At 37.4% G+C, this 27,968-nt stretch overlaps 1 protein-coding gene across 1 annotated transcript; it reads right to left on the bottom strand.

Annotated features, from left to right (window-relative positions):
- LOC104566332 (gamma-aminobutyric acid receptor subunit pi) lies at window positions 1-27,968 on the bottom strand. Its single transcript, XM_010213109.2, has 8 exons — window positions 27,865-27,968; window positions 21,301-21,368; window positions 19,761-19,978; window positions 19,098-19,180; window positions 14,624-14,761; window positions 6,989-7,141; window positions 5,797-5,990; window positions 1-364 (listed from the first exon to the last, which is right to left on the bottom strand). Exons 1-8 carry the CDS (start codon window positions 27,962-27,964, stop codon window positions 53-55), a joined length of 1,266 nt encoding a protein of 421 aa, XP_010211411.2. The 5' UTR covers window positions 27,965-27,968; the 3' UTR covers window positions 1-52.

The raw sequence follows: 27,968 nt of genomic DNA, 5'->3' as shown, positions 1-27,968 counted from the left end.
TTAATTTCCCTTACTGTATCCAGTTTCCAAACTATTTTACAGATTAAAATATTTAGAAATACAAATAATATACCCAATAAAACACATTTATTATAATGAAAGATAATGGGAAAGAAAATCTGGCATAGTTGTCTATGTGGTAGGGATTTTTAACATGAAAGCAATCAAAAATACAGAAAAGTCTTTTCATTACTGACATTGGTGAACTCCACCCACTGTGTTTACTTCTCTCTTTTTTTCCACTGATGCTGGCTTTGCTCTTCTTGTTAGAATCAATCTTCTTAATGCTGTCAGTGACGTTGCAACTGTTAGCAACTGCTGCCAGTACTCCATTCCTCTCCTCCTCAGCCTCTTCATCCTCATCCTGAAAGGAAACAAAGCAGCACAGCAGACACTGAAGTGCATGTTTCATTGCCTATTTACTTAACATCTGAGGCAAATGATGGGATTTTCCTGTGAGTCTTTTTGTCGCTCAGTCCTTGACTCTAAGGATGAACACACACACGCCAGAAAGTTCCATCCAGCCTTCAAAGCCTCCCAATACAGGCAAAACACAGCAACTTACTAGCACAACAGCTTACAGCAAAAGCTTTCCTATGTCTGTAAAGCAAAGCTGGATGTAGTTGCAAACGGCCCTCCGAGCTTTACCTAAGACAGCAGTGTCATGAAACATGCAACAAAAAGCTACCTGCTGCTCCAGAGGAACACTGGGAAAGGTCCACATCTAGCAACTGGTAGAGAATCCCCCAGCCTGGATTCAGAAGGGTGGGAGGAGATGCCAGAGCAGCTGCTCAAGCTGGCTGTGCATCCCATCAAGCAACCCTGAATTCAAGACACCTCCCTCTTGCAAAACTGGCTACTTTTCCTAGTGTTTCACAGCGTATTCCAATTTATTCAAAAAAAAAAAAAAACAGCTAAACAACAAAACAAAACAATGAAAAAAATCAGAGAGAAACAAGCCCAAAAACTAATTCAGTGCTAAATAGCTCTCAGTACTTTCAAGCCTGGAAACCCCTGCTTTGAGTTCAAAGTTATGCTAAGGTTAAGAGCAAGTTTATGTGCTCCACTGCATCAAGCCAGTTCTTTGGAGAATGCTGGATAAGCCTTCTGGGGGGTTTGTTTTTGTCATTAGAAATGGCTGAGAGCCATGGAGTTCATGTATGAAATCTGCACCCTTTGAAGTTAGCGAAGCCCGTCTGTTACTGGCTCAGAGGACACAGGATTAGACACCAGCCGCAGTTTCATTTCTAAATACAAACATTCTTGAAAGTTATGGGGTATTTACTTTGGTTTGGGATATTGCAGAGACACCAGCAGACTGAGCCACAAAATCTGGCCCCTACTTTGTATCTAAACTAAATCTAACTTTGGATAGCAGGAGAAAGGCTTGTGTGAGTTCAGGCATATTGTTTTCCTTAAGCTTCTTGCGATGCTTTTACCTTCTAAATCAGTCTGCAGCCTACAAGCAACAAAAGACAATAAAATTATTTGCAAAATGAATACTGCAGAACCCCTTCTCTCTGACCATTTAGCTTTTTCCATTTGCATCATGAAAATATCCAGAGTAAACAAGGAGAAACTTTAAATTTCAGAAAAGTCAACATGTGCATCCATTAAAAAAAAAAAAAAAAAGCACACTTACAAATCTCACACCTATTAAAGACAGGGAGAACCCATTACACTGTCTGGTCCATCTTCATGCCAGTGCAGAGCTGCTTTCCTGTCCAGCACACTTGTAAATGGCACAGCTCTTAAGCCTTTCTTTATCTAATATTAGTAATGCCCTTGAAAATTAAAGCAAAGCCTGGACAATGTCCTCAGACTGCATCAGTGAAGCAGAACAGACAGAGCTAGGAAAAAAAGTTTTTATTGCTTTTCATTTTGATATGCCAAAAAAAAATCTTGTATATTTTACTTGAGAGAGATAAATGTTGCTGAACACAACGGGTCACCCTCAGAACACACCAACTAGAAAAAATTATTCATTCTCCATCTAGCCTCCTGCAGCTATGTGCAGATTTTGAAACCAGCATAAAAATCATCCTATAAAAGCACCGAGGATCAATCCATAAAATTCCAGCTGGGGCCTTAAACGATCCCTAGGGTAGCACAAAACTCGAAAGTGGAGTTTTTCTCGAGGCCTAACTCTGTTATAAATACTGACCTCTTCTCTTTCAAAGGTTCACATGGCTCAGTAGAGTAACATGCCCATCACTTTAGACACAGCCTCAAAGCCACTGCATCACAGATGTACCTGGCACTCCAGGAGCTAACAAAAAACCTGTCAGAAGAACCTTTTCTTCCCCCCTAGTGTTCTCATTTCTTGGAAAAAGAAAGACAGCAAAACAACATCTATACATCAAAAATGGCACGATTTAGGACATTAGTCACTCCAAGAGTCTATTTGTCTCTGGGGTAGGTAGGACTGGCTAAAAGTTGTAGGGAATTAGCTCCACTGCAGAGCACGGAAGAACACTGTGTACGTGCCATTTTGCTTTTCACCCAAATGCATGTGAACAAGTCACAGGAGGTAGATGCCTTATTAGGTTGTTCTTAACTCCCCTCTAGCTCCCGGGAGGCAGGAATAGCTTCGGCAGGAAGCATCGCACACAGCACATACGTGCTTGACTGCTCACCATGGCGCAGAGGAGCGCTCACCAGCAGAGCAGGGATGTGTTGACAGGAGAGCTGAATCCCACTGCCGTAAAAGGAGGAGCAGAACTGCAATGAAAGATTAAGGTGCCTTACATTTCCTAACCTCGGGCTGCAAGATAGTTGGGGTCTAATTTTGGACATCCCACGCTAGGTGCCAGCTCTCACCATGAAAGCGGCAGGTGGCACAAAGAGGAGATCTGGTTGAACAAAAAATTAGAAAAGTAGAGCTGAAAAGCACTATATATGGCATGTGCCTCTGTGGGTCTTATTTATACCAACTGAAGCATTTGTTGACATCTAAGAGCTCATACCATTTAGGAAAGATGTCACTTCTGCTGCATATTATAGACATTCAAGATTAAAAACATCTCAAGCAAGAGTGAGAGTAACTGGGACACCTGGAGCTTCTTCGGTGTTTGCAAGAGTGAACGATGCCTGCACAGAAATGAGCACAAGCATGCAGAACGCTGCCCTGGTCCTTCTGGGCAACGTTAGTTTCAGTTTGCAAACTTTTCTTCTTTGCAACAAAGGGAGGAAGCTTCAGTTGCACAGATGAATTCCAAGAGGGCATCTGCATTTTACAGAAGAACACAATTCATGCCTTTATATATGAAGTCAGGATTTTGGAGAGACATCTCTGTTTAGGCAGCCCGTTGGGAAGTTGACACAAACGGTACTTTTTGATTGAATTCCCTTGCAGCAGGTGGTTCCTCTGCTTTTGTCATTAGCTTTGAAGTTGTCTCTGTGCGTCCTGGTTCACGTTAACACAAGACACTGCAGGCGCAGAGATATGATGAGCTGTTTCACCATTTTATATTATTAGCTGGAAATCTCAAAGGCTTCAGAAAAACTTGATATGCCAGTAGCCAACTGTTTTAAAGAGTAAACCAGACCACAGTACAACTAATTCTTACACAAGGCAGAGGGATGCATTTTCAAAATGGTTTCAGTTTGCCTTCTACATTTATTTAAATAATTCTGAGTGCAAATTCTGTATCAACTTTGCATATGAGAATAACAAACTTACAAGTAAGGCTGCTAATTACCCTGTGTCCTTGAGAGAATACGATAATGAGGGGAACAAATTTATGGAGAAGATACTCGCACAGAAATTAGGCAAGTATCTAAACAGGCATTTTCCTTACTCTAAGGAATCTTTAGCTGATCTCTAGGACCAGGAAACTGCCCCCTTTGTTATGTTATTGCTTGTGTTTGTGTTGCCAAGAAGCCAGTTAGATTTGCTTGCTGATTTAAACAAAACTATTTTTTTTTCCCTCGAGGACAGTTTTCAGTCTGTCAGAACTGGCTCTCTGCCTGATTTTCAGCAGTGATGCAGAGGAGGTGGCTGGAGACATGCCTGAGGTGACAGACCACCCCTTCAGTCACAAGCACACCATAAAAATGCTAAGCCCTGCTCCTTCCCTGCTTCAGGGCAGTTCCTCCACCCACTTCCATCCAGGTGTTTCAAGTGCAGCAGTTTCCATGTCTGCCACTCTGTCCCTTACCCCTAGCTGCGCACACGAGCATCTGGGCTCGATAACAGCAGCAAATTCAAAACACAGATATGCTACAGCAAGAGCAGGCATAGGGGCACTTCACAGATCTGATGATGCTTAATCATCCAAACACTGTAACATTTCACTTTCTTACCCAACACCTCCACTAAGCTGTTTTTTTCCCCCCTCCTCGCAACTCTATGAGCAAAATGACAGTCATTTTCTTCACCATGGTATGCTTAGAGGGAAAAGTCACTGATGCTTCCTTGCCAAGAAGAATGACATTCACATTTCCCACTCACATCCACATTCAGATCCAATTTTTGCCCATTTTTAGGCATTCCCCAGTTAGATGTTGTATTCTGGTCCCCTCCCTCCTGCATTGGTTCAACTTTATGTCCTTTTTTTAAAACCCTACTCAGTATGCCTGGATCTGACGACAGTTTGAAGAAGTGTCCCATAACCCTGTGCATTTACAGAGCTTATCTCACTTACACATCGCCAAAATCCCATATTAATTCCTAGGATACGCAGGTATAAACAAACAAATTTTTGGCCAGTCCTTGTTTTTAAGTTCCTCAACTTGAAATCGCTATCCTGTTTCTTGAAACAACTGAGGAGCTTTCATTAGGCATTTGTGATGTTCTGGTCCAGCTTAGCTCAAATTATTTAAAATCCTTCTTTTTCTGTTTATCCCCGCCAATTTTCTTCCTGTATTTTTCACATTTTCCCTATGTTCCAGGCTTCCTAAAAAGAATGCAAGTTTTTCTAATTATTCAGAAATTTCATAAATACAATTCTAACATGCATATACTCAGATCTGTAATTAAAATCTGTAAGAATCATTTTCCAATTACCTGGTACCTTCTTCCTCACTGTTTTTGAAAAGGGTGCTAAAAATTGCAGATGGAAGATGCAACAAAACCTTGTCATGCAACTATCCTGAAATGCTTATATTGATTTGAACTTTTTTTTTGTTATTTTTTCCCAATATCTGCAAGACAAAAAGGTGGCGCCCATCATACAAGTTCTCAGCCCACAGTTCTGGCAAGCCAAGACAGCAGCAGCAGAGCTGCTGTAATGATGATGCAGAACTCTGAATCAGTCTGAGTTTCAACTACGGCTTTTGAGAGAGAAGGCAAAGGTGCAAGGCTGCAGGCACCTACCTGATAAACCTAACACATTACGCTGTCTGCTGGTACACTGATGTACCATGCATGTGCGGAAGGTTTTATAGATGAAGACGTAATCTTTCCAATCTTTCCTTTCTTTTTTTTTCCCTCCTTCTTTTTTTTGCTTGAACCATACCATCACATTCAGTTGGATTTTTGCATCCTAAGTATAAGCTACTGTTGGAGACAAGACAAACACTCATGACTTCTGTGCTACAGTTGACATTGTTTGATGAACATCCATAACATCCATGCCAGAAAACACAACCATTAGAAGAGTGTTTCAGTTTGCTTGTTTGATCTTTTCCAAAGAGTTACAGGTAGTGACTTTTTTTCCCCTCTCAAAGTTTTCACTCTCACAATTCTAAAATACAAAATTTCTTAAACACATTTTACCCTTAATACCAAGTCAGACAATTCATTCTCTTTATTGAAAACAGTTTTGTAGAACAATGACAAAAGATTCAAAATACCTTTTTAAGGTCCTTTGAAATGGGTCGATGCAGAGTGCAGAAGTGAGCCACAGCATATTCTAACAAAGCTCCAAAGATGAAACTAAAACAGATACCAAGGTACACATCAATTGCCTTAATAAAGCAATTAGCATTTGGGAGTGAAGTTCTGGCTCCCATCATAAGCGTTGTCATAGTAAGGACCGTGGTGACACCTAGGGAACAAAAAATAAGTTCAGATAAAACAAGGAACATAATGAGGCCTTCAACTGCATCTCAAAAGCTGCAAGATTATTTTTCCTGAGCTTTGTAAACAATATGCCACAGCCTTTCGTGTGTCATGTTTTGTAAATAATATATTTAAATGCATTTTTAATTCTGAAGGTACAAATTTGAAAATGCTCAAAAAGATTAGCTGAGGATACTAGAAATTCCCACAGGAGATTTGGATACCACATGATGCATATCTGCCACTATTGCATTATTATTAGAATATTAAGCAAAATCTCTCTTTAAATGTTTCAGACTAGATGAAAAACCAGGGAACAACACTTCTGTAATAATCTGGTAACACACATAAGCAGCACATTCTCTGTAAGAATTTTTAACATTTCTCATAACTACAGAAAGAAGATACAGCTGAGACTGACAAGAGAAGCTGGGAATGCTGCTATCAGCTTGCTTGTTAGAGCTGCCTGCTGGCCTCATTTAATGTGAAATTTTTCTTTCTTACCTGTTCAGTAGAAATGCTTTTCCAATCCTCACTGGCTGATCAGAACTGATCTGCATTATTTCCAATTCAGAATTCCCTTTAAAATTAATTACTTTTCATCTCTTATAATTCCCTTATTATTCATATGTTAATTACAGGTATTATTCACCCTCACAAATGCCTCAATTTTGTCTGGGCATGACATGCGCTTGAATATTTTGAAATGATTTCCAGAATGACTTCCCGCTGCCTACCAAGTCTCTCATTGCTCCTGAGCACATTTTCTTTGCGTATGAATAACAAGGCACCAAGGGGAAGCTGCAGGACGTACCACAGAGAGCAGACCAGAAAAGTAATTCCATAAAGCACAGAAACGTCTGCCTCTTTTGGAAATACATGCCATATATGAGCAATAAAAAAAAAAAAAAAAAAAAAAAAAAAAAAAAACACGATATCCTAATGTTTCAACACTGCTTTTGTTTAGTTTGATTGGCTTCTCACCTATGCAGATCCTGGCTGGAACTGATGACTGGCTTATCCAAAACGATACCCAAGAGAGCACAACCAGTAGGATTGATGGTACATATGTCTCTAGTATGAAATAAAAGATGTTTCTCTTGAGTTCAAAATGAAACACTAGCTTTGGATAACGCCCTGTGGAAAGCGAAAAAAAATGTTGAGAGGATTAATCACTACAGTGACATTTAATAATGCATTTTAGGGAAAAAATAATTACTTTGCATTATTTTTGTTTCTCTTTATACATTCTCAAATGCTGTCAAAAACAGGTTAATTTTCTTCTAATAGAAAGTAATTATGCAGTAAAAGCTCAAAAAAATGCTTCAAAAAAAAAAAAACACTTCTAACATTAAGATTCTATATTGAGTTAAATGAAAATAAAGATCAAACATGTACTGCCCAGCCACTTCACGTACAAAGCTTCATTAAAGATGTCTTGACCCGGGAACTCAGCAGGGATTAACAAAGGTAGAAATAAATCCACTACTGCACAGAAAGGACATTTCATCATGTAACATTAAGCAAGGAAAAGAATTTGAATTTATGTATAAATTCAGCCATAGCCATTTACAAGAGCTACCACAATGAGCTACTATAAAAAACAGCATAACTACTATTATAATTTTGTAAAGTTAACATGGATCCATATATTTAACTGCCCACATCTGATTTGCTTTGCTTTTATTTCTATTCAACCTTCTATTGCTCAAAATATGAAATGAAAGAATGAATAATACTTTCTCTGATGCCGCTCACCTAACCCTCATACTTCATGTAACAGGCCATGCCTTTGCATCATCCCTGACCACTTTTTCTTTATGTTACTACATTACAGCATCGCTGTTATTCTGAGCGGTGCGGCTGCTGTCGCCCAAATGCTTTCTTTACAGAAACTGAAAGTTTGGGCCAAAATCATCAAAAACAGATCTGGGATTCCTAAGGGACTAGTGCTTGGAAAGAAAAGCCTGAATTTGCCTTTCAGCTTACTAATTGTGCAAAAATCAGCTATGTTTCAACAAACGTAGCATAGGATATGAAATGTACCTGTCTGATGGTCGAAGTAAAGGAAAACTTTGCCTTTTTATTAACTTAATTTGCAGAGCAGACTTTTTATTCAGAAACTTCAGAAAAGGTTTAACATTAATTCTTAAAGCTTTTAACAAAGTTCTGTGATTAGTACTTGCACGAAAATACCAGCGAAAGCCTAATGCGTATACTATAGTTAGATGGTTTTGATTTCATCTATTTTTATGCAGCGAATGATGATCTTCAGAACATATGTTTATTTCTAAAGTTGCATGTTGTGAGTCAGGACTGAACTACAGAGCTTTGAATGCACTTTAGCAACAACGGTACAAGCAGAATGAGGCTATTTGCACATCCCTCGGGTGCACTTTGAGGCACAAAGTCAAACGAGCACTCTTAAAAGCTTGAAGTGTAAGTAATGGGTGTCAAGAAATACCTTACTGTTCCCAGTCTAGAAAATGGATAGTTAAATTTCAGATTTTAAAAATACTGTTTAAATTACAAACAATAAAAATAATAAAATTCCATAGAATTCTTAAAACAGAAGAGATCTTTAGATTACCTCAGCTGACCCTATTTGCAGGCCACTGCATTTCCCTGAACTCTCCCAGAAGTCATTCATCTTTCATGCTGACACTACAGAAAGTTGCAGTGCCATGGACCCAGAAAAGGGGGTGAAATTACAAGACTACAGGCACCTGCAGGTTCTCATGGTTCATTCTTACAGCTCCTCTACAAGAAGGAAAATCCTGAAGTAGCTAATGTAGAATAGTTGTACAACAACTATCTTCTTTACATAAACCGGAAGTATATTTTGGTTCACCTTAATATAAAACTCTATATGTACACAGGAGGTTAATTTAAAATTTTTAAATTCAAAGGCACAGTTTGCCATTCTGCTGTAATTTCTCAGTGCAGACAAGTCTTTTGAATGTTCATTGATGTTATTTTTCCTGATGCCATACATTTCTGAACCAATATAAATAACAAAGAGAAACAGAGATATAACAGTCTGTATCCAAGTAGTTTTTTGGTAAACAAATAAAGGTGTTTCTCTAACCTTAAGGTTTTCCTTAAGCCAGCTTTCAAAGATGCATCATGGATATGATAGTAATGGTGTCAGCATTTCTCTAAGGAGTTCAGAAAAGCTTTTATAACAGAAAATATGAAGCAAACTATATATAGAATTCATCTGAGCTCCTATAATAAACTAGAAGAAGAAGGAGACAAGAAAAAGTATGCAAAGGATACTGGGTATGTTAAAGAAATGAGCAATGGCACAAAATAACGTTAGGGAACTACCAGAATTCTTTTCTCACATATGCTTACCAAAAGCTCTTATATTTAAAAAATGTGAGATTCTCTACCACTATTATGGTAGATGCATATGAGACAGTAGAGGATGTGCAATCACCTCACACCATTGCCTTCAATTTGCAAGTCAAAGGCTGTGATGCCATCAACCAAGGCAGATGAAGAGTGAAACGCAAGATCATGTAATCCTGGGTCTGCCTTTACCTGAGTTAACTCAAGTATGGTTCATGTTAACTCTGGAAAACTGTCAGGTTTTCCCCCCGCCTTGGTTTTTAGTCACAAATCTGAACAGCAGATAATAGTCTCTACTGTAGCTCTCTCTACTGCTTTAAAAGCAAGTACCTAACAAAGTGGAGGTGAAGAAAATCACATTTCAGCTAGTCTGTCTAACTACTCTCATTTTTACTGTCATCAAAGTGGTGCCAGCATAGACTTCCTTTTCCAGGGGTTGAGCAGGTCTAGGGTCTGAGAAAGTGCAAGAAAAACTAGTTTATAGCTCTTTATAGCTTGGCTTTGAAAACTAACTTTTGATTTTGTCTTCTAAAATGACATCCTAATTTACAACACTGGTCATCTGACACATTGTATAGCTAGGACAATGATATGACAGTTTTATCCACATGACTGTCACAGCACCCCAAGAGAACAGATAAACATGGGTTTCTTATCTCATGCAATCCATTTTTTGGATTATGCCCAAAATCACTTTGTGGTGTCTAATCCTGGCTGAACAGGGCCAGAATCTGCACCTCTGCTCTTTCCTGCTCCCCCTGCTCAGCTGATGGTCACAGCAGAGGAGCCTGGAGGAAGAGTCCTATTTTATAAAGGGTATCAGCCGTCTGCATTTCCTTTCTAATTTCCATTCCTGCTACAGGACAGGAATCTCTTTCCCACGCTTATTTCCTGTGGCCTTTTTGATGAACTCTATGTAATAAGAAAATACTCCACCATTTACGTAAGCAGCATTTTGGTGTCCTGCACAGAGGTGTGCGGTCAGGCACAAAGAGCATATTCTTCTCCATCATGAAATATGGATGCTAACCCCTGGGGTACCAGCTGAAACAGGTGATGTACATCTCACACAAGGGCATCAGTGTAACTCTCAATGCAAAGTTTTCTTCTGCTTTTTACCTTTTAAGGGCACAGTAAAGATTTAAATATAAGTGTACTGTTCTAGCTATGTGCTGAAAATGTTATTTTCAGTATGCACATTTTATAAAGCTTGTTCAGGATAGACATGTGTTAGGAATGAGTAGTGTTTTCCACTTTCATCCCACAAACAAGTTGTGGAACTGCAACACAACTTCTGACTGATGCAGGATGGATAGCGTGCAAAAATATTGGTAATAACTTATAATAAGTCCTCCCTTATCCTTCCCTCAGAAAACACAAAAAACAATCACTATCTTCTGTTCTTCACGGTCAAGATATTTTAAACTACCTCATCTCCTGTTCTAGCTATTTTTCTTCATAGGGAAACTAAGGACAGTGAAAGATCATGTCCTATTTCTCTGAGAGATGTGATTCATCTTCATGAGAACGCTACACTAAAGATGAAGCTTGAAATCCAGATTTCCTAAGAATTAGATAAACCGTTCCACATAGTGTTTCTGCAAAAATTCCTGTGTCCATCAAGCTTACCATAAAAGAACCTTTCAAAAATAATATAGTGAAAAAGGTTTTACATGTTTCCATGTATACTGGCATCTACACTACAAATAACATTTGCCATAAGTTAACAAAGGCCACTGTGTCTTGATATTCACTCTATTCACTGCATTTCCATATGTTTTTATTTTCCTTGTAACATTTTCAATGTATTTTCCAAAACTGCCCTCGTTTTAAGCTGTTCTGTTACTTCGTTAAGTATGGTGAAGAACTTCAGGAAAAAAAAAGAGCGATAGAAGTTTTTAAACTTCAACTCCAGTGAAAAACATCACTTAAAGAGATTAGAGTAATAAAAAATAAAGCTAAGAGTTCAGATAGCAACATAACATGGTCACAGACATTTGGTTACAGAACATGTGTGCAGAAATGGCATGATGATGTGCAACTGCTTGACTCCTATGTGAGGCTGATTAGAGTCATGAGGTAAATTTACACTGCACATACTTCTGAGATGGTTTATAAGCTCTGTATTGCAATGACTAAGAGCAATAGCAATTGGAGAGATATTATAGATCATGAACAGCTGGTAATGGAAATGCAATAAAAAAACTGGTAATGGAAACTGGTAATGGAAATGCAATAAAGTACTCAGTGTAGCATACCTTAAGAAATAAAAACTGAGAATCAGAACAGGTTGACTTATACTTAAGTCTCCTGAGCCTTGTGAAAAGGCAAATGAACCTGCAGGACTAAGCAAGGTAATGCCATTATTTTGAAGGCAAAACACTCCAATTGATGAACATACAGCCTATGGGGGAGAAAATTCTAGCAAAACTCCTATACCCTTCATATTTATATTCATTTTAATATTCAAAATGCTGATTATAAATACACTCATTGATGGTTTAGATGTAAATTCTCCTGGGGACCCTCACCTAGGAGAGAAGGACTTCCTGCATAATAGTGGCAAGACCTGTGCAGCTTCTGGGTGAGGAAGTGCATCCAGTCAAGGTGCTGAAATCCCCGAGGATGGGGATTTTCATCAAGTGGAGTGGCCACGGGTCACATTAAAACGCTGATGGCGACAGCACACAGCTTTCTGGACATAGGCTCAAGGACTGTGTTAGAATATGGTCAATTAGCTCAAATCTAGTCTTTCTTGCTGCTGCTGACTTGGCAAGAGGACTGCAGTAGAACAAGCAATGCTAGGCAAAGTTGTAGGTCAATGGGGAGGAAAAGCTACCAACAGCTAATTATCCATAAGTTTTAAAGGACTTCTCTTCTTTCTTCAATTAAAGTTAATGGAGATTAATTAGCCATCTCTTACTATGAAAAAAGAAACATTTATCAAATAGGGATGTTTAGGGGTCCTGTGCCCAGTAGTGCTCATTAACAAATGGATGATTTACTGGAATATACCTACAAAAATTGTAAAAGACTCCAAGCAAAGGCAGAATTGCCAACACAGTTCAAAAGTATCTCCACAATGATCAAAAAAGGTCTGAGTGAGGAAGAAGAAAAAAGGCAATTCAACAAAAATACTTCATCAGGAATCATCAGCTCCCCAAACAGAAAAATCATATGTCTACTGTAGACAATGCAGAGCAGAATGGGTCTGAAAAGCAACAATGGATATCTAGACTAGGTACAATGAAAATATAGTCATAGTAATCATCAAAAATTACCTAGGGAAGTTGTTGAGTAGTCACATTGCAAGTTTGTCTAACTTACTACTAAAAGCATGTGTCATCAGGCTGTAGACATATTCCTTGCCTTGGGACATGAGAGTAGACTAAATGAATTCTTAATGTCTATCCCAGACTTATTTCTATGATTATTTACACAAAAAAAACTAGAATGTAACAGTCCTTACTTGTTTTGGTTTTTCCAAAAAGAAAGGCAAGTTCTTCATAGCTATATTTATTGTCTGAGAAGGGAGGAGGGTTGGCGAGACAGCTAAGATAATAACCCAGCAGTCTCTAATGCACATTTGGTTTTCCACGGGTCCTACAGCATATCAGTATTTGAAGAGTAAATATTAAAGTCATGTAGGAGGGGGTCACTGCAATGAATTTACAAAGGTTCAGAATGAAACTATCCTGTAACAAAACAAAACCAGTGCCAAACTCTAGCCAGAAATCCAGTTAACATTATTTAAAGCAACTTACTATTACAGTATTATAACAGCATGATTACTATTACAAGATACATAGTGTTCTGTAAACAACATTAATCCTTGCAGTCCTTTTCTTAACATCACTTTTGCAGGACTTCTGCTTACTACTACATTTTAATTTTGGCTCTGTCAGTGGTTATGTGAACCTGGGCATTGCATTGTACCATTTCCCTTATGCAACATCTGGGCTATCTGTTTACATGCTTACAGTATCAAATCCTGATTGTGTTTTTGCTATTTTAGGAAATATTGCACAGTGCTTTTTTCCTAGCATCATTAAAGCCTTGTGACTAATAGCTGTTATTTATAAAAATACTTTCAGATATTATCATATGTTAAATAAATGCAAATCATCATCAAAAATCCTTTTAATATGAGCTAAAGTATGCACTGCTGCATAAAATATATGTAGGAAATAACATCTAATTCCTAAAGACACAATAGAAAGTTGAGAGGATTATGAGATTTCCTTAAAAATGTACTGCATAACCCTTCATAATATAGCTTTCTTGAACATGACAACTGAAACAAATACAGGAAATTCCACAGATGTATATATTATATTAAACCATTTTTAAAATAAAACAAAGCATCTTAACTTCATAGACATGCTTACTACCAATATAAAGGAAGAAGACAATATTAACTACTAGAATGAAGAGCACAGTTCATCTGACTATGCCTTTGGATACATTTCAGTTCTAGTTGGGAAAAGCAATTTTTTTTCTTCTCTTTCTAGATTCAGTGATAGGAAGTGATTTAGAATTTAGCAATTTTTTTATTCCTCTTTTCCTCTATGATGAAGAGGTCCTAATACCCTTCTGCCTCATTGAAGTAGAAAATTCCCAGCAATGGAATTGAGACAGTAACTCTGTGATTCAGTTAATAACATATTCTCTTGTGAAACTACAGCTTTGAAGGATGCCTGTGTCTTCATTGAAAAAACAATTGTATGGTTGTCATGTTGGTTTGGGCAGGAGGCAAACCGAATACCCTGTCAAGACCAGCAATAAAGGACCTGAAAGTAACTCAAAAGGGAAGCAACAGGTTTGGCAGGTATCATGCTCCCTTTCAACTTTGGAATAATCAGGAGGAGACCCTTTTGTGAGGTCAAATCTGGTAGTTACAGGAAACTTCCTACAGCTGCTTTCTAACATTTGCAGAAGTGCAGGCCTGGGGCTGCTCCACTGAGTCTTCTGGGCACAGGGACATTAGGCCAGGCAACCTGTACAGTGCTGCTTGTACATTTAAATGCAACTTATAGGCTCATTTCCTTCATAAAGATTCTTCCTGATGTTACTTGAAAATAGCATGTTTCTTTAACGTTCTTCAGAAAAGGCATAACCTAGGAGAAAATGCTGAAACTGTCAACTTCTGCATTAATCACGTCTCTGCTGGTAACATGTGGAAGGCTCACAGATGATTGTAAGAATGTTCGCAAAGAGCGAAATTCCGTACTATGATCACAAAAACTGTTACAAGGATATTCTTACCTGTCTCATATACAGCTTCAGATACTGAGGTAAAGTAGTCCTCTACAGTATATTGGGCTAGTCGGAGTGTGTCCAAACCTCGAACTGAATCATTTCCTCTAGTCCAGTAAAACATTACATCATTGATGTTGTAACCCCCTATAGAGAGACAAAAGCCAATGAAAGTGTTTATTTTACACAGTAATTAATTTGTGCTGAGCACAATTATGTTTCAGCTGTTTCTTATTTGTCTGCCTGAAAGTACAATTAAGTATAAACAATGACTTTTTTGGCAGAACATAATGGTTGTTCACACAAAACTGCCCAAAAATGAACAGCAAAATCTTATCATTGAAAGCTGTCCCTTTTGGGAGAAAAGAGGGCTTTTTATCTCATTTGTTACAGTATACATGACATAAACTAACAAAAGAGATAAGTACCACATGGTATTTTAGAGGCAAAAGCTATTAAAAACTGAAGAACCATGGTTTTCATGACCTACAGCACTGCCAGCATTCATACCAAGTACTGAGCACGCCTGGAGCTTGTTTCCCAGCTGGTGGGACCTGTAACCTGGCCACAGGGAGCTTGGTCCTCCCGTGAAGATCAGAGGGGATACAAGACCACGACCAACTTCACTCTGAAACAAGGCTGGGTCATGACATGGGACCATGGTTTGGACAGGGACCTTGCATGCACCCCAAGGAGAACTTCCCTTCCCCTTCAGGCAGGAATGGGGCATTTAGGTGGGACACAGATCATCTACCAGAGGACATCTGCGTTTTGCACACACTTGTCAATATACAGAATAGTCACAGCTAAAATAGCTTCAGATTCCCATTATATTAGAAGGTAGGCAATTTTCAGAGTAGCATACATCAATTCAAGATTATGTTAATGTAATTTACATGTTAAGAAGGAGCATTTGAACATCTTTTCCTTTAGCATACTTAGATTGATCACTCTTGTATTTGACATTTTAACAGCTAAGCTTAGGGACAGAAATATGAGCCCATGATTATTTTTAGATTCCACTCAATTGTATCTAAATTACATTGAGAGACAACGATGCAATACATTGCAAAAGTGTATACACACTGCAAAAAGCGCAAAGCTCACAAAAGCTCAAATCACAGAAATAAAGGAGTATTTTCATATTTTTATGTTAATGGCTTTAATCCTTTTCACATTAGGCAGGAGAAACAGGAGCTCAAATTTAGTCACAAGGAAACACTGTCCTGATTAGCACTTAAGTGACAATTTCACCTGCAAATTCTTTTTCTTGAGTCTCCAAATGTAGACCTTGTTTTCAATGTCACAGGCAGTTTTCCAGAAAAGTGTGACTAGGGCTCTCTGCTCATTACCACATTTGTAGTAATTCAGACCAAAACATTGCTGTGCTGAAAGACTAAGCCAAAAGCACAGGTGCACAAGCCAAATTTCTGATCCAGTAATACTACACATTGGAAATTTCCTAGACTGGGCTGATGAAAAAAGTCATATGTCCTATAAACAACTGGCTGTACATTCATCAAAATAAAATGTTTGTAGAAGCAGACTTAGGCAAGCCTCCAGCCACAAATTCATTTTACTTCTGTTCAGTAAAACTACACTACAGATAATCTAGATAATATCCAAAGAAGTGGAGCATACTACAGTAGGGTCTTGTCCATCTTCATCAGATATGGACTCTCCCCAAGCAGCTAGGGGTGTGGATAAATTCTTGATACTCAGATAGTGATAATAAACATACCTCCAAAAGGAGGTTCTTCTGTTTTAATGGAGCTATTTATTTCCCAAAGTATTCTGATTCACTGTACAGCTATCAGATTTTTGTAGTCTTTCATATGAAAACACCTTCTAATACTAATTTTATAACTCTCTATGTAAGGAAATTGGATCAAGATAGTCTTCCCAACATTCAAGAAAGTTCAGTACCACAATGCTCCCTCTCTATAAAGAGATTTTTCTTTCAGAGGATTAATATTTTATAATTATAAAAAGTTTAAAATACTTGCATTGACAAGATCCTTAAACTTTATTACTGGCTTTTATAAGTAAGCTCCTCTTTTTACATAACACTGAACTCTCATTATAATTCTTCAAGCTTGAAGTGTCTCACTTCTGTAATTTATTGATACAGTACAAGCAATGAATGTCAACAGGGTTAATAACATGAATAGTAAGTTTGGGATTAAGCATTCATAATGCTTAATACAAATGAGTTTCTTTAAGTTTCTGATACCAATTTTGATTTCCCCTGATGGTCAAGCACAAGTTAAAAGCCTTTACATGGCCCTTCACTGAATAAAAGCTAAAGGACAAGTTCAAAAAGGGAATAAAATTTCATAGATGAGTACAAAAAAATAACAGGCATCTGGACTGAAGGGCTGTGGGGGAGCAGACTGAGGAAATAAGCTTCAGCCAATGTGATTCACCATGAATGAAGGGTGGTGCTTTCTGCCACAAGGTAGAGAGCCAGAATTCCCCTCTGCAGTACTGAGACATGAGTCCCTCAAGTCCCCAGTGTCACCTCTCATGCATCAGTGGAAACTCAGAGCAGCAGCTCCCTCTTCATAACATATCCTGTACGATCTTCTAAAGCAGTGTAATAACATGAAAAAAATATCATAACACAAACATTCATTGGAAGGTACTTGCAGAAATTATGTCAATTAGTGCTAAACTACTCCAAATTGAACAGCATGTTGTAAAGGCTACCAGGATTTTTTGTGTGTATGCGTGTATAATCTACAATACTGATGTCTTCCAAAATCCTTTCCATGATAATAACCTGTCATTTTGTCTTTACTCTGGTACTCATTCAATAGGAACCCTAACACCTTTTTTCAGCTCAAATATTTGCTTCTTCCTTTATACACATCTGTGTTTTTGTAGATGTGCATGCATGCTTACATTCACAATTCATAACTCCAGGTAATGGCATTTACAAGCAATATTCTAGGATGCTGTCATTATCCACCCATAAACTACATAGCTTAGCCCATGGGGGAGCAAACACCATTCGTAATACACTCACAAGAAAGTGTTACGGTGCTCTAAAGGACAAGGGCCACTGCTAAGGCATATTCTTGCATTCTTTGTTTCTAGCTGCTTTTCCTCAAAACTAAATACCAATGACAGGAAAGCATTTGAGATTACATTACTACATTTGCCTTTTAGACAGAAGACATTTGTGTGTTGTTTGAAATAACAGATGGACTCGCTCTGAAAAAGTATTTATTTTTAATTATAAAGGGAATTCCACTTTTTAAAAATCTTGTCAAATAAGTTAAAGATCCTGAAGGACATATATTTCATTCTGGGACCAGAAAAAAGTACTAAATAACTCATTAAACAATGTTGTTGATGTAAACCTATCTACACTGTTCGACTTACTAATATTCTCTTTCAAACAAAATTATCTTGGAGATTAAACCAAATTACTTTTTGTTATACTGATCTTATCCTAGCAAAACTGCTGATTCTAGAGGAATTCCTGGATGAGGAAGGCTTGGGCAGCGATTCCCATTGTGCTTCAGTCTAAACTCTGTAGCAATCTGGTAACTGGTCATTACCAACAGGAAACAGAGAACACATGACACTTCTGAAATGCCAAAGACCTGCACAAGTTCTGGAAAACCTTCCAAATGTATTTCTTCAGATTAGAACATACATTTTCTTCTAACAGGATTAGATATCCTTTGATGTTGTCCCAGGCAAAAATATCTTTGAGAGTCTTATTCATATGAATAAGAGCAAAGAATTAAAAATGCACTGTTGGGTATTTGCTGGCACTGCATCTTTACAAGCATTAAAGGAGAATATTTTAATGAAAAATAGGAGGACTTGATAAAATGAGAATCTAGAACAGAATATTCAGTCACAGTGATGACATTTTTTCCCAGGGCACGAACACAGAGACAATTAAATAAGTCACAGAAGGATCTGTATATATCCTTTTCAGAACAGAACTGTCTATGCAATTACCTTCTTTCAATATGAAGGCAGTAAATTAATTAAATATGAACTCTATGCCAACCAGTAAGTCTTATTCTATTTTTTTTTCTTTCTTAAGGGAGATATGCCTCCAGAAATAAATTATATAATATCTGGAAGACAGAAAAAAGGCAAAGTCAAACAAAAACTGATTTTCTTGGCTCTGCCAGGAAGTGCCTGCTTGCAGAACTGCCCTTGGAGACCAGTACAAGACCTGTGCAGGATGCAGTGCAGAAGCAGGTCTACAACCTCCTAAATTTTTATTTAGTGTTAATATTTCCATGCACTGCCACACTATTTCCACTGAAGCCTCAAGCATTTGTCATGTAAACAAACACTATTGGAATTCCGTAGGAAATGGTCACATACTGCCCCCTAGCATCTGAAAATCCCAGCCTCTTTGTCAATATCAAACATCCATTAGCCTGTGCTACAGACCACAGTTATTTTGCTAATCAAATAAAATAAAATAAAAAAAACAGCAGTGAAGTCTTACAGCTTTCCAGTTGCAAAGTGCATGTCTGCTTATCCATTGGATATTTGGTCAGGTCCATGCTGCATGCAACAGTTGTTGTTATCCTTGAAAAAAATATAGTATTACTGGTTAATGGGAAAACATGTTCAGCACTACAAGTAAATTTAAGTGAATTTTCTGAACTATTTTTAAGGAAAATCCTAATAAGAAAAAAAACAGCATTTACTAGCATGAACTAACTGTATCCAGACTGAAAACCACTCCAAAATATTTCCAGGTAGGATCAACCTCAAAACACCATGACCTCTTCTCACCTGTAGCATACATTTGAGTTGATATTTTATATTATGTTTCAGAAATTTTCAAGTCTATCAAAATCTATTACAAAAGGTAACCCACAATGAAGCATGCCAACCTGTCATTTCCTTTCTTCAGGAATGACTTCACTAAGCAACACTGTCATAGCAAAAGGCATTTCCTGCATTTGGTCTATGTAAAACAACAGGCCCAAACAAGAGAGGAAAGTGAGATCTATTTAATAACATAATCATATTGGCCAGGCATATCATATATTTACAAAGCTCTTCTAAAGTCACAACACAAAGTATATGAATCATGCTAACCTGGATGGCTTGAAAGACAAGCAAAAGCCAAAATTAAGTCTAGTGTCTGGTGTTTACATACCGTATGGCATACAGGACAGTTCCATTAGGATATATTCTGATAAGCCGGTTTTCAACAGTGATATCATGAAGAAAAGACTTTTTTGAATCAACTATGAAGGTATCCGGGACCCAAAGCATTTCTACAAGTCGACCATCAAGACTTAAACTCTTATTACCATCAAAACAAAGTCTCTCATCAGTCCATCGCTGCCTTAGAAATATGGTAGCTGTATAATCCTGAAAGAGAAAAACGAAATCAAACAGGGGACACCATCATACAAAGCAAGGCACTAAAAAATAAAAAAAAAGACACACACATGGAAAGAGCTGTTGGACACGTAACAGCCTGTGACTCTCCATGTTGCACTCTTGAAAACCAGCTTTCAGCAGCTTTACTAGATCTTTTACTGCCAAATGTTCCAACACTTGATGTGTAGTTGACATCATTAAGAAATATTATCTTGCGTAGATTTTGTTCTTTTGGCTCAGCTGAATTTTAGAGTAAATGTTGGGGCCTCCCGGGGATATAAATCAACTGAAGTCAGAGTTTTGCCAATGGATAAACTGGCTCTGTAAATCTTTAGACTTTAAAACAATTTGTATAAGTGGTTGTAAACACCATTTGATTTACATAAACTAACAGACAATTTTATACATCGAAAAAGTTGTATATATTCTGATGCATAAAGACAAAAACATACAATAGGAACCCTCAAATTATGTTCAACTTAAATATACCTTATAGTCTTACATCCTAATCAGTGCACTTTGTCACTTTTAAAATCAACTTTTGATTTCACAGAACATTTTTATCAATATTTTAAATTGACCTCAAGTTCTGACCTTACTTTAACTATACCCCAGATTTGAATATTCAGCAGTCCTAGAAGGACTGAGCAATGGAAAAGTGAGGTAACAACACCTAATGATAAAGGACAGTATGTGTATCTATTTTTCCCTCCTAGTATCAAATATTTGATTAGTGAGTTCTACATTTCTATGCACCAGAGCTGGATCTTTAATTAGAAGAGTATACTATGTTCCTTTGTTCAAAAAGGAATAGTAATACAAGGAAATACAGCTTGGATAGAAGTAAGTTACAGTAAGAGCAAAATAGTATGAATTTACCTGTGGCTGAACACAGCTAAAGAAAAGAGAGTTGCTTCAGAGGCACACATGAATGTTTTATCTTTGATTTGCTAAAATGCACAGGAGCTGAGACGTTTCATTTCAAAAATAATTACTGCTCTATACACCTTTCATTGAGATGGTTAATACTGGGTGGCAAATAGTTTCTGTTTAGGAGATGTTTGACTTGTACCTGCTAGACTAAAACTTCTTTAAAGTACTAGTTGAGAAGCTAGCCATTTTTAGCAAGTTGGTATTTATTATACTGTAAGCACTACAACCACCCTCTGCAGCTGAAAACAAAATTCTCTCTCCTAACACACACAGAATAGCACTGCCTGTACAGGGAGAAAAGCCTCAAAGACCCATTGCTAGCAATTGGAAATAAAAAACATTATCAGTTCACAAACAAGAAACAAAACTAATGATACCATGTTTATTTCTGATATTGTATCAATGCTTGCAATATCCAGGCTCATTCCAACTGACACAGGACCATCTGCAGAAAAATAAATAAAAGTCAGAATCCAGCCTACAGTTCTTTAATACTCCATGTTCATCAGCACAAACTTCTATAAAAATCTTTCATGGTATCTTCCATTTTTCCTTTTTTCCACCCCAAATTTCTGAGATTTAGATTAAGGAGAAAAAAGAGCATTTCATATCAAAAATATGTATAGATGAAAATTTAATAAATATACTGCATTTCAAAATGTTGTCTTAACTTCCCCCCCCCCCCCTAGAAAAAAACCATTAGAGCAAACGTTGCACAGTAAGGTGCTGAAGGTACAATCCCCATGGTACATCACAGCCCTCCGCTCTGAAGTGCAGAGCCATGGAAAGAATTCATCCAGTTGCAACATCTGGTCCATCAGATGTTGCAGACTAAGGAGTTGCTCCTGGCAGTTTCACATGATTAGTATCCAGATGTAATATCTGAATGTCTTTATTTCCCATTTAAGAGTATATTATCAATTTTGTGATATTGCATTTTTAACATACTTTACTTTTACCCCTTGGCAAATAGCTTATGGCATGAATACTTGCCTTTGTAAAGGAAGGCCAGTCCTTTCATTGTCCTGAGGGTTTATTCAGTGTGATTGAACACCTTACCTAGGTAGCTCTCAATGTCATGATAATGCCAGTATGCTCAGACTCTTATAAAAGGAGGAGTCATTTAAAATAATGCACCAACATTGCAACAATACTGAGACTCTAACAGAGAATTAAATGAACAAGTAAAAATAACATGCTACAGTTTCAGGAAATACTCGTTTTGTTCACATTATTTTTTGTTTGTTCTAGGGTGTTATGGGGCTTGTTAATAAGAATGATTCACTCCACTTTAATATTTCCAGTGCGTTTAGTTTCCCACCTACAGGGTTTTTTTTATTATTATTTTTTTTGGAAGAAAAACACATTATGTGAAGTGACTTGAAATATTAAAATAGGCTATCTGACAGTCTTCAACTTAATTGTTGGTATGAAGATACAAAACATTGGAGCCATTTCTATTAGGATTCATATTCGATTCCATTTGGTCATAAACAAAGATCTTTACATAGTTCTGTATCTTTGTTAACACAGTCTGCGGAAAAGAAATAGGTGGGGATAAGTGTTCTTTGAAAAAAGAGTTAATACGATGTTATTTTAATACAGTCAAATGAATGCAAGTAATATGGGAATAAATAATGCAAGCAATACCTAAGGACCAGAAACTATATTGGCAAGCAATGCCTTTGAGAAGGATTTAGGGGTTGTCACGGATAATCACTTCAACATGAGCTTTCAGTATTATGCTTTAGCAAAAGCACTTTTGCAATGGAGAGTAATGTACAGAATTATGTTATCTTGCAGTCTAGACTGCACCAGCAAGACTATTTGATTATCGTAACAAGTTCTGCTTCCCACATTTCAAAAAATTGTGTAAAAAGCAGGCAGTTCAAAGGAGGCAGAAAATAATTAAAGAAACAAAAACTCTTAAAGTCGAATAATGAATTTTACAATGTGAAAACTACAGAATTTACTCACCTCCTCAAAGAAGAGAGGGATGTTGCCTGCCCAATGTTAATAAGTATACAGGAAAAACATCCAATAGAAAAGTCACACATATTTGCTGACAAAGCAAAGCAAAACCCTAGTTTTTGGAAGCTGAATTTAAACCTTGAGTCCATGAAGCAAGGTACTGCTCATTGCAGAGGTAAGGAAAGCAGTCTTAAATGCAGTTTAGGATAATTGACTTAAACATGATGCTTCCCTATGCCACTTGAAAGCAGCTTTCACATTCAAGTGTATTTAGCTGTGACCTTTTTGCAGACTCTCACTAATTAATTAAAACTCTTAAATTATATCTTTCAATCACAGAACAACAAAAAAATCTATTTGTATAAAATTTACAAGACTTTATGCATCTCTTAACGGTCTGAACCTGACGCAAGGCTCCCTGAAGTCAGCAGCACATTAATTCCAGAGAGGTTTGGCACAGCACCTCTGTTACTGCTCTGCACACTTTCACCAGAAAAAATGATGTTAAAAGTCTGATGTGCCTTGCCAAGATAACAAGTTAGAGCTACATAGTACAGTTAAGAAAAATAACCGTGCATTTTTAAAACCCTTATGTCAGCTTTTCTACAAGATGCTTTCACCTCTATCACACTGACCAGGAAGGACACAATTGCATTAATGGGTACTATCTACTAATACAAGAATATTTTATATTCATTTCCTAAGAATGGGTAAAATCATTCTGGATTACTTAATCTTTTTTACTAGATTAGTGATCTTTAAACTTGCTGCAAAGTGAACAGATAGAATGGAAAGTTCATTAAAACTTGATTTAACACTTATCTGCGGCACAGGTACAAGTAGCAGCATTAGAAGACAGTTAAGAAGGGAACATTCTTAATATCATATTAATATCAAAATTAATTCAGATGAAAGCAGAAGCCAGGAACAACATCCAGACGGTATTTGTGTAATAAACTGTACAGAAGTACCCTATTAATTAGCAACCAACACATGCCAGCTAGCATGGACAAACATAAATCATTCAGTCAATTTTACTTGTCTAAACACTTTGAAATACCAAGCCTGACCCCATTTCACCTAACTTCAGGCACCTAATCCAGGTGCCCGAGACCTGTGCTCTGCATTGGGTATAAATGGAAGAGTTGCGTAGCAAGGGGAATTATGTGGGAGGACACCACTCTGAAACAAGCTGAAATTAATCTGGGTTGAAAATTTAGAAAGTCTAGGAAATTTAAATCATGCAAAAAGAAAATACTATTTTTCTATTGTTAAGTACAGTTGCAATATCCAAAAGAAAATTATCTTCATGATCTCATTAACGGCACTGGTCAAGTTGCATTCATTACCTGCCAGTCGCAAAACAAGTGGCAAATACCTATTGCCAAATGAATGGTTTGTTAAAATAAGAACTCACTAACTGCCATGGGAAAAAGATCATCTTCATTTTATGACTGCTCATACATAATGTTTTCTTTTCAAGAATAAAAATCCCTTTTGATAAGTATTAAGGAATTTGGTGTCATAGATATGCCAAGAGCCTGCACTTGGTGACATTTTAAAAAAAAAAAAAAAAAAAAACACACACACACACTGAAATCACTAAGATGCTAACCTCTTGCCCATCTCGCTTGATAAACTCATGTGTCATATTCCATTAAAGCTAGTTAACATTAAGGTCAAAGCACAGTGAAAGTCAATAAAGAATATAATCCAGTTTTATGACTATTTTTTCCGACACTTTTTGGATGCTTATCATACATATAAGCAGGAATGCACTTAGTTTGAGAACAACAGAATTTCAAACTTCCCAAAGGGATCCAAGTGTATAAAAGAGAAGCTAGGCAGACCTAGGCAACCAACCAAAAGTGTGATAAAAAAAAAAACAGTCATTCCTGAAGTTTGGTTTCATTTTGCTTGACTTGAGGGATTTCTAGACTCCTCCAGCTGCACTCTGTCCTTGCCCAAGTCACCTAACCTGCACATCGAAGTGCTGAGCTCCTGCTTGGACCCTGATGGGATTCACGAGCTAAGAAAGAACCTACATTTCTGAGTTGTCAAATCTATAAATTTGCCCTGAGTTCAACTGGAAAACAGGATCTGACCCATCGTGAACAGTACTAATGTACTTAGTACTTTAATAGGAAGGAAAGTAACAAGCAGATGTGGTTCTTGAACTCAGTGCAGGCTCCAGGAAGGTTAAGTCTCAGGCTTCCCCCTTCCCGCAAGCAGCACCAGGACAAAAGGACCCAGTGGGACAGTTAACTTCAGGTTTCAAAGCTGTTACTGAACTTGTTTCTAAATGAATTGGAGTCCAAAGTTCAAGAAAATGATCAAGAAAATTAATGAAAGCTTTTAGGACATAATTAACTGTGTGTTTCTGTGCTTCAGCAAACACATACTTGGCTCCCATTCTAAGTAAATCCTTGCATGCACTTCAGACAGGCAAGGATATACTTCAGACAGTAAACAAATCTATTTTTGTGTTAACACGCATATATGTTCTTTTCTGTTTATGTTTTTAGTAATAGGAGTTTCCTTAACATAAGTCAACACTCATATCCTAGTATCATGAGAACTGCGCATGCTTTTGTATTAACTGAACATTTCTACCATTTCTACCTACTTTATTCTCTTATTCTTCACTTGTTCTTTCGATTAGAGTTCTAGGCAGGACTTTTATCTTACATTTATTTTTGATTCCTCAGGCTCTTATTATTTATAGGCAATTAGCATACCACTGCAATAACTTCACACAGCACATAACTAAACTGGTATTTAGCAGGAGTACTGTAGCCATTCATACAACTCTTCGAGTCAGATATACTTAATCTCTTTCTGACCAAGAACAGATGTAAAGTACACCAGCTGCAAGCAGATAATATCCACAGAAATAACACAATATTATGTGGAACAAAGATACACTAGCTATGGTCATGCAGATCAGCGTAATCCACTGACTTCATAAGCCGAGGATATTGGTAGCTTACTATCTGAGAAGAGCTGTAGCTTGCCCTAGACCTCAACTTAATCTGGGCTGCAGCCCCCTTGCTGAAGGCCAAGCCGCCAGCCAGAAGGGCTTGGGCTGGGCAGATGGCCTGGGAGCTTGGAGAGGGCTATCTGTCACCTAGGAAAGGCAGCCACTCTCCAATCACAGATCAAAAACACACACACAAATCATCTTTGGATCTGCAGATCCAAAAACTGGGACCAACACTTCCTGGGCCACTCTAAGTTATTCCTATAGATTTATAGAATGTCATTCCTATAGAAATGCCATGTCTCACATAACATCCAGCTCTGCATTTAAAGACATTATCAGTAAGACTTATTTTTCAGACTGAAGAACTGGCATCACAGTCCTTCAGTAATACAGCTAATATCTATCTGGGACTTCTGAGAGTGTTTGCATGCCTGAGCTGCAACAAGCACACACAGCAATTCTCACCCATCTGAAAGTGCTTGACTTACACTGCACATGACAGAGTTGATTTGTGCTTCTGCTCCTCTGGGATTTCCAGATAAACACAGAGAGTCCTTAACATCTGCCTGGTCAAAATTCCCAGGCAAAAAAAAATGCAATAGCCTGACTGTGACTTAGCATTGCTGCAGCTAAGAAGAAATTCTGTTCAAGCTAGAAAAAGGAGAATCGCAGCATGAAAGTGCCTAAGCGTTAGTCTGAACTACAATAATAATTTCATAGGGAAAGTCTATTTGCAGTCTACCAAAACACTCCTATCATGGTGATGTAAATACATCTTTAGTACCACAAAGAGGTGACAAATCAAATATCTATATGTGCAGTTGTCACTAATTTATTTTTCATTATGCATTACCTTAATGAGAAGGGTCACCTTTATTTATTATCATTATTTGGATTTTGCTGATAAAGTATTTACATGGTCATTGGGAAGGTTAAAACAGTTGTGTCAGCCATTGAGACAATTACAATAAAAACAAAAAATAATGATTTCTGACAATATTTTATGAAATTGATTCATAAATTGCACATGCTGTGAACTCTTATCAAACAAGCTGGTAATCTCTCCACATGCATGAATAGTAACAGGTAACTGCATGGTCTGAGAAACTCTGCAGCCAGTATTTTTTAAGTGATTACATAAAGGGCTATAAAAGTCTTCATTTAAAAGCTCTAATGTTTCTGAACTATTGCCTGCCTCCATAAGTTTATTCCCTGCCCGGCATATGAAGCTGAGCACCTTTTCAACTTGCAGATTATTTTCTGCTTAGAGTTCTGCAGTCCCCCCAGGAAGAAAGATCGGCCTCTCCTGTAACTCCTGAATGCCAAATACACTAAGTAGTCTGATTCAAGCAAGGAAGGTACCTGGGACCAAGATCTCAGGTGCATAAGGCTAGCAGGGCAGTTGAAAACAGCCTTGGTACAGGAAATAAAGTGATTCTTCCAAAAAAGAGTACATGGCCTCCCAGCCTTAGGGATGACCTTTTAGATTCATTTTTCCCTTACAATTCTGCAAGGATCCATCCAGTGAACCTTAAAGCCTAAGGCAAGGAAGACTTATTAAATAACTCCCTTGTGATGTTCTAGTAGGTCATGTAATACTTCAAGACTGACCAAGGCTTTCTAGAACAATTTGAAAGCTGCAAAAATGATACATAAAGTCTTTTGTGTTTAAATAAAGTTTGGTATAGTTGTTATTTGGAAACTTGAGATGCATTATGTTTTTTGGTAAGTAGGGTATTACACTGAGGACATCAAGTTCTTAGACAGTGTGAAAGTTTTACTTTTGTATATCCAAAAATTATAAAGATCACCTTAGGCCACAAAAACCATTAAGTTTTCTCATATCACTGTAGAGCATATATCCTCATATGAATTACTGCCAAACATCAAAGAAAAAGCGAAAGGAAAAGAAAAAGAAAAGAAAAAAAGAGGATTTTTCCAGATACTGTATTACGGTATAGTTTTAAGACATAGGTTTTATACTCACCATCAAAAAATGGACGCAAATACTTATTGTATCTTTTTATTATTTTGTGTATAGTTGGAGGAAGAGCTTCACTTTTTTCTTCAGCTTCAGAAATTTGCATTAAC

The sequence above is a fragment of the Tinamus guttatus genome, unplaced genomic scaffold (genome assembly GCF_059628265.1).
Source record: "Tinamus guttatus ecotype Peru unplaced genomic scaffold, ASM5962826v1 Tinamus_guttatus_pri_ptg000314l, whole genome shotgun sequence".
NCBI lineage: Eukaryota > Metazoa > Chordata > Aves > Tinamiformes > Tinamidae > Tinamus > Tinamus guttatus.
This window is presented reverse-complemented; position numbering and strand designations above follow the sequence as displayed.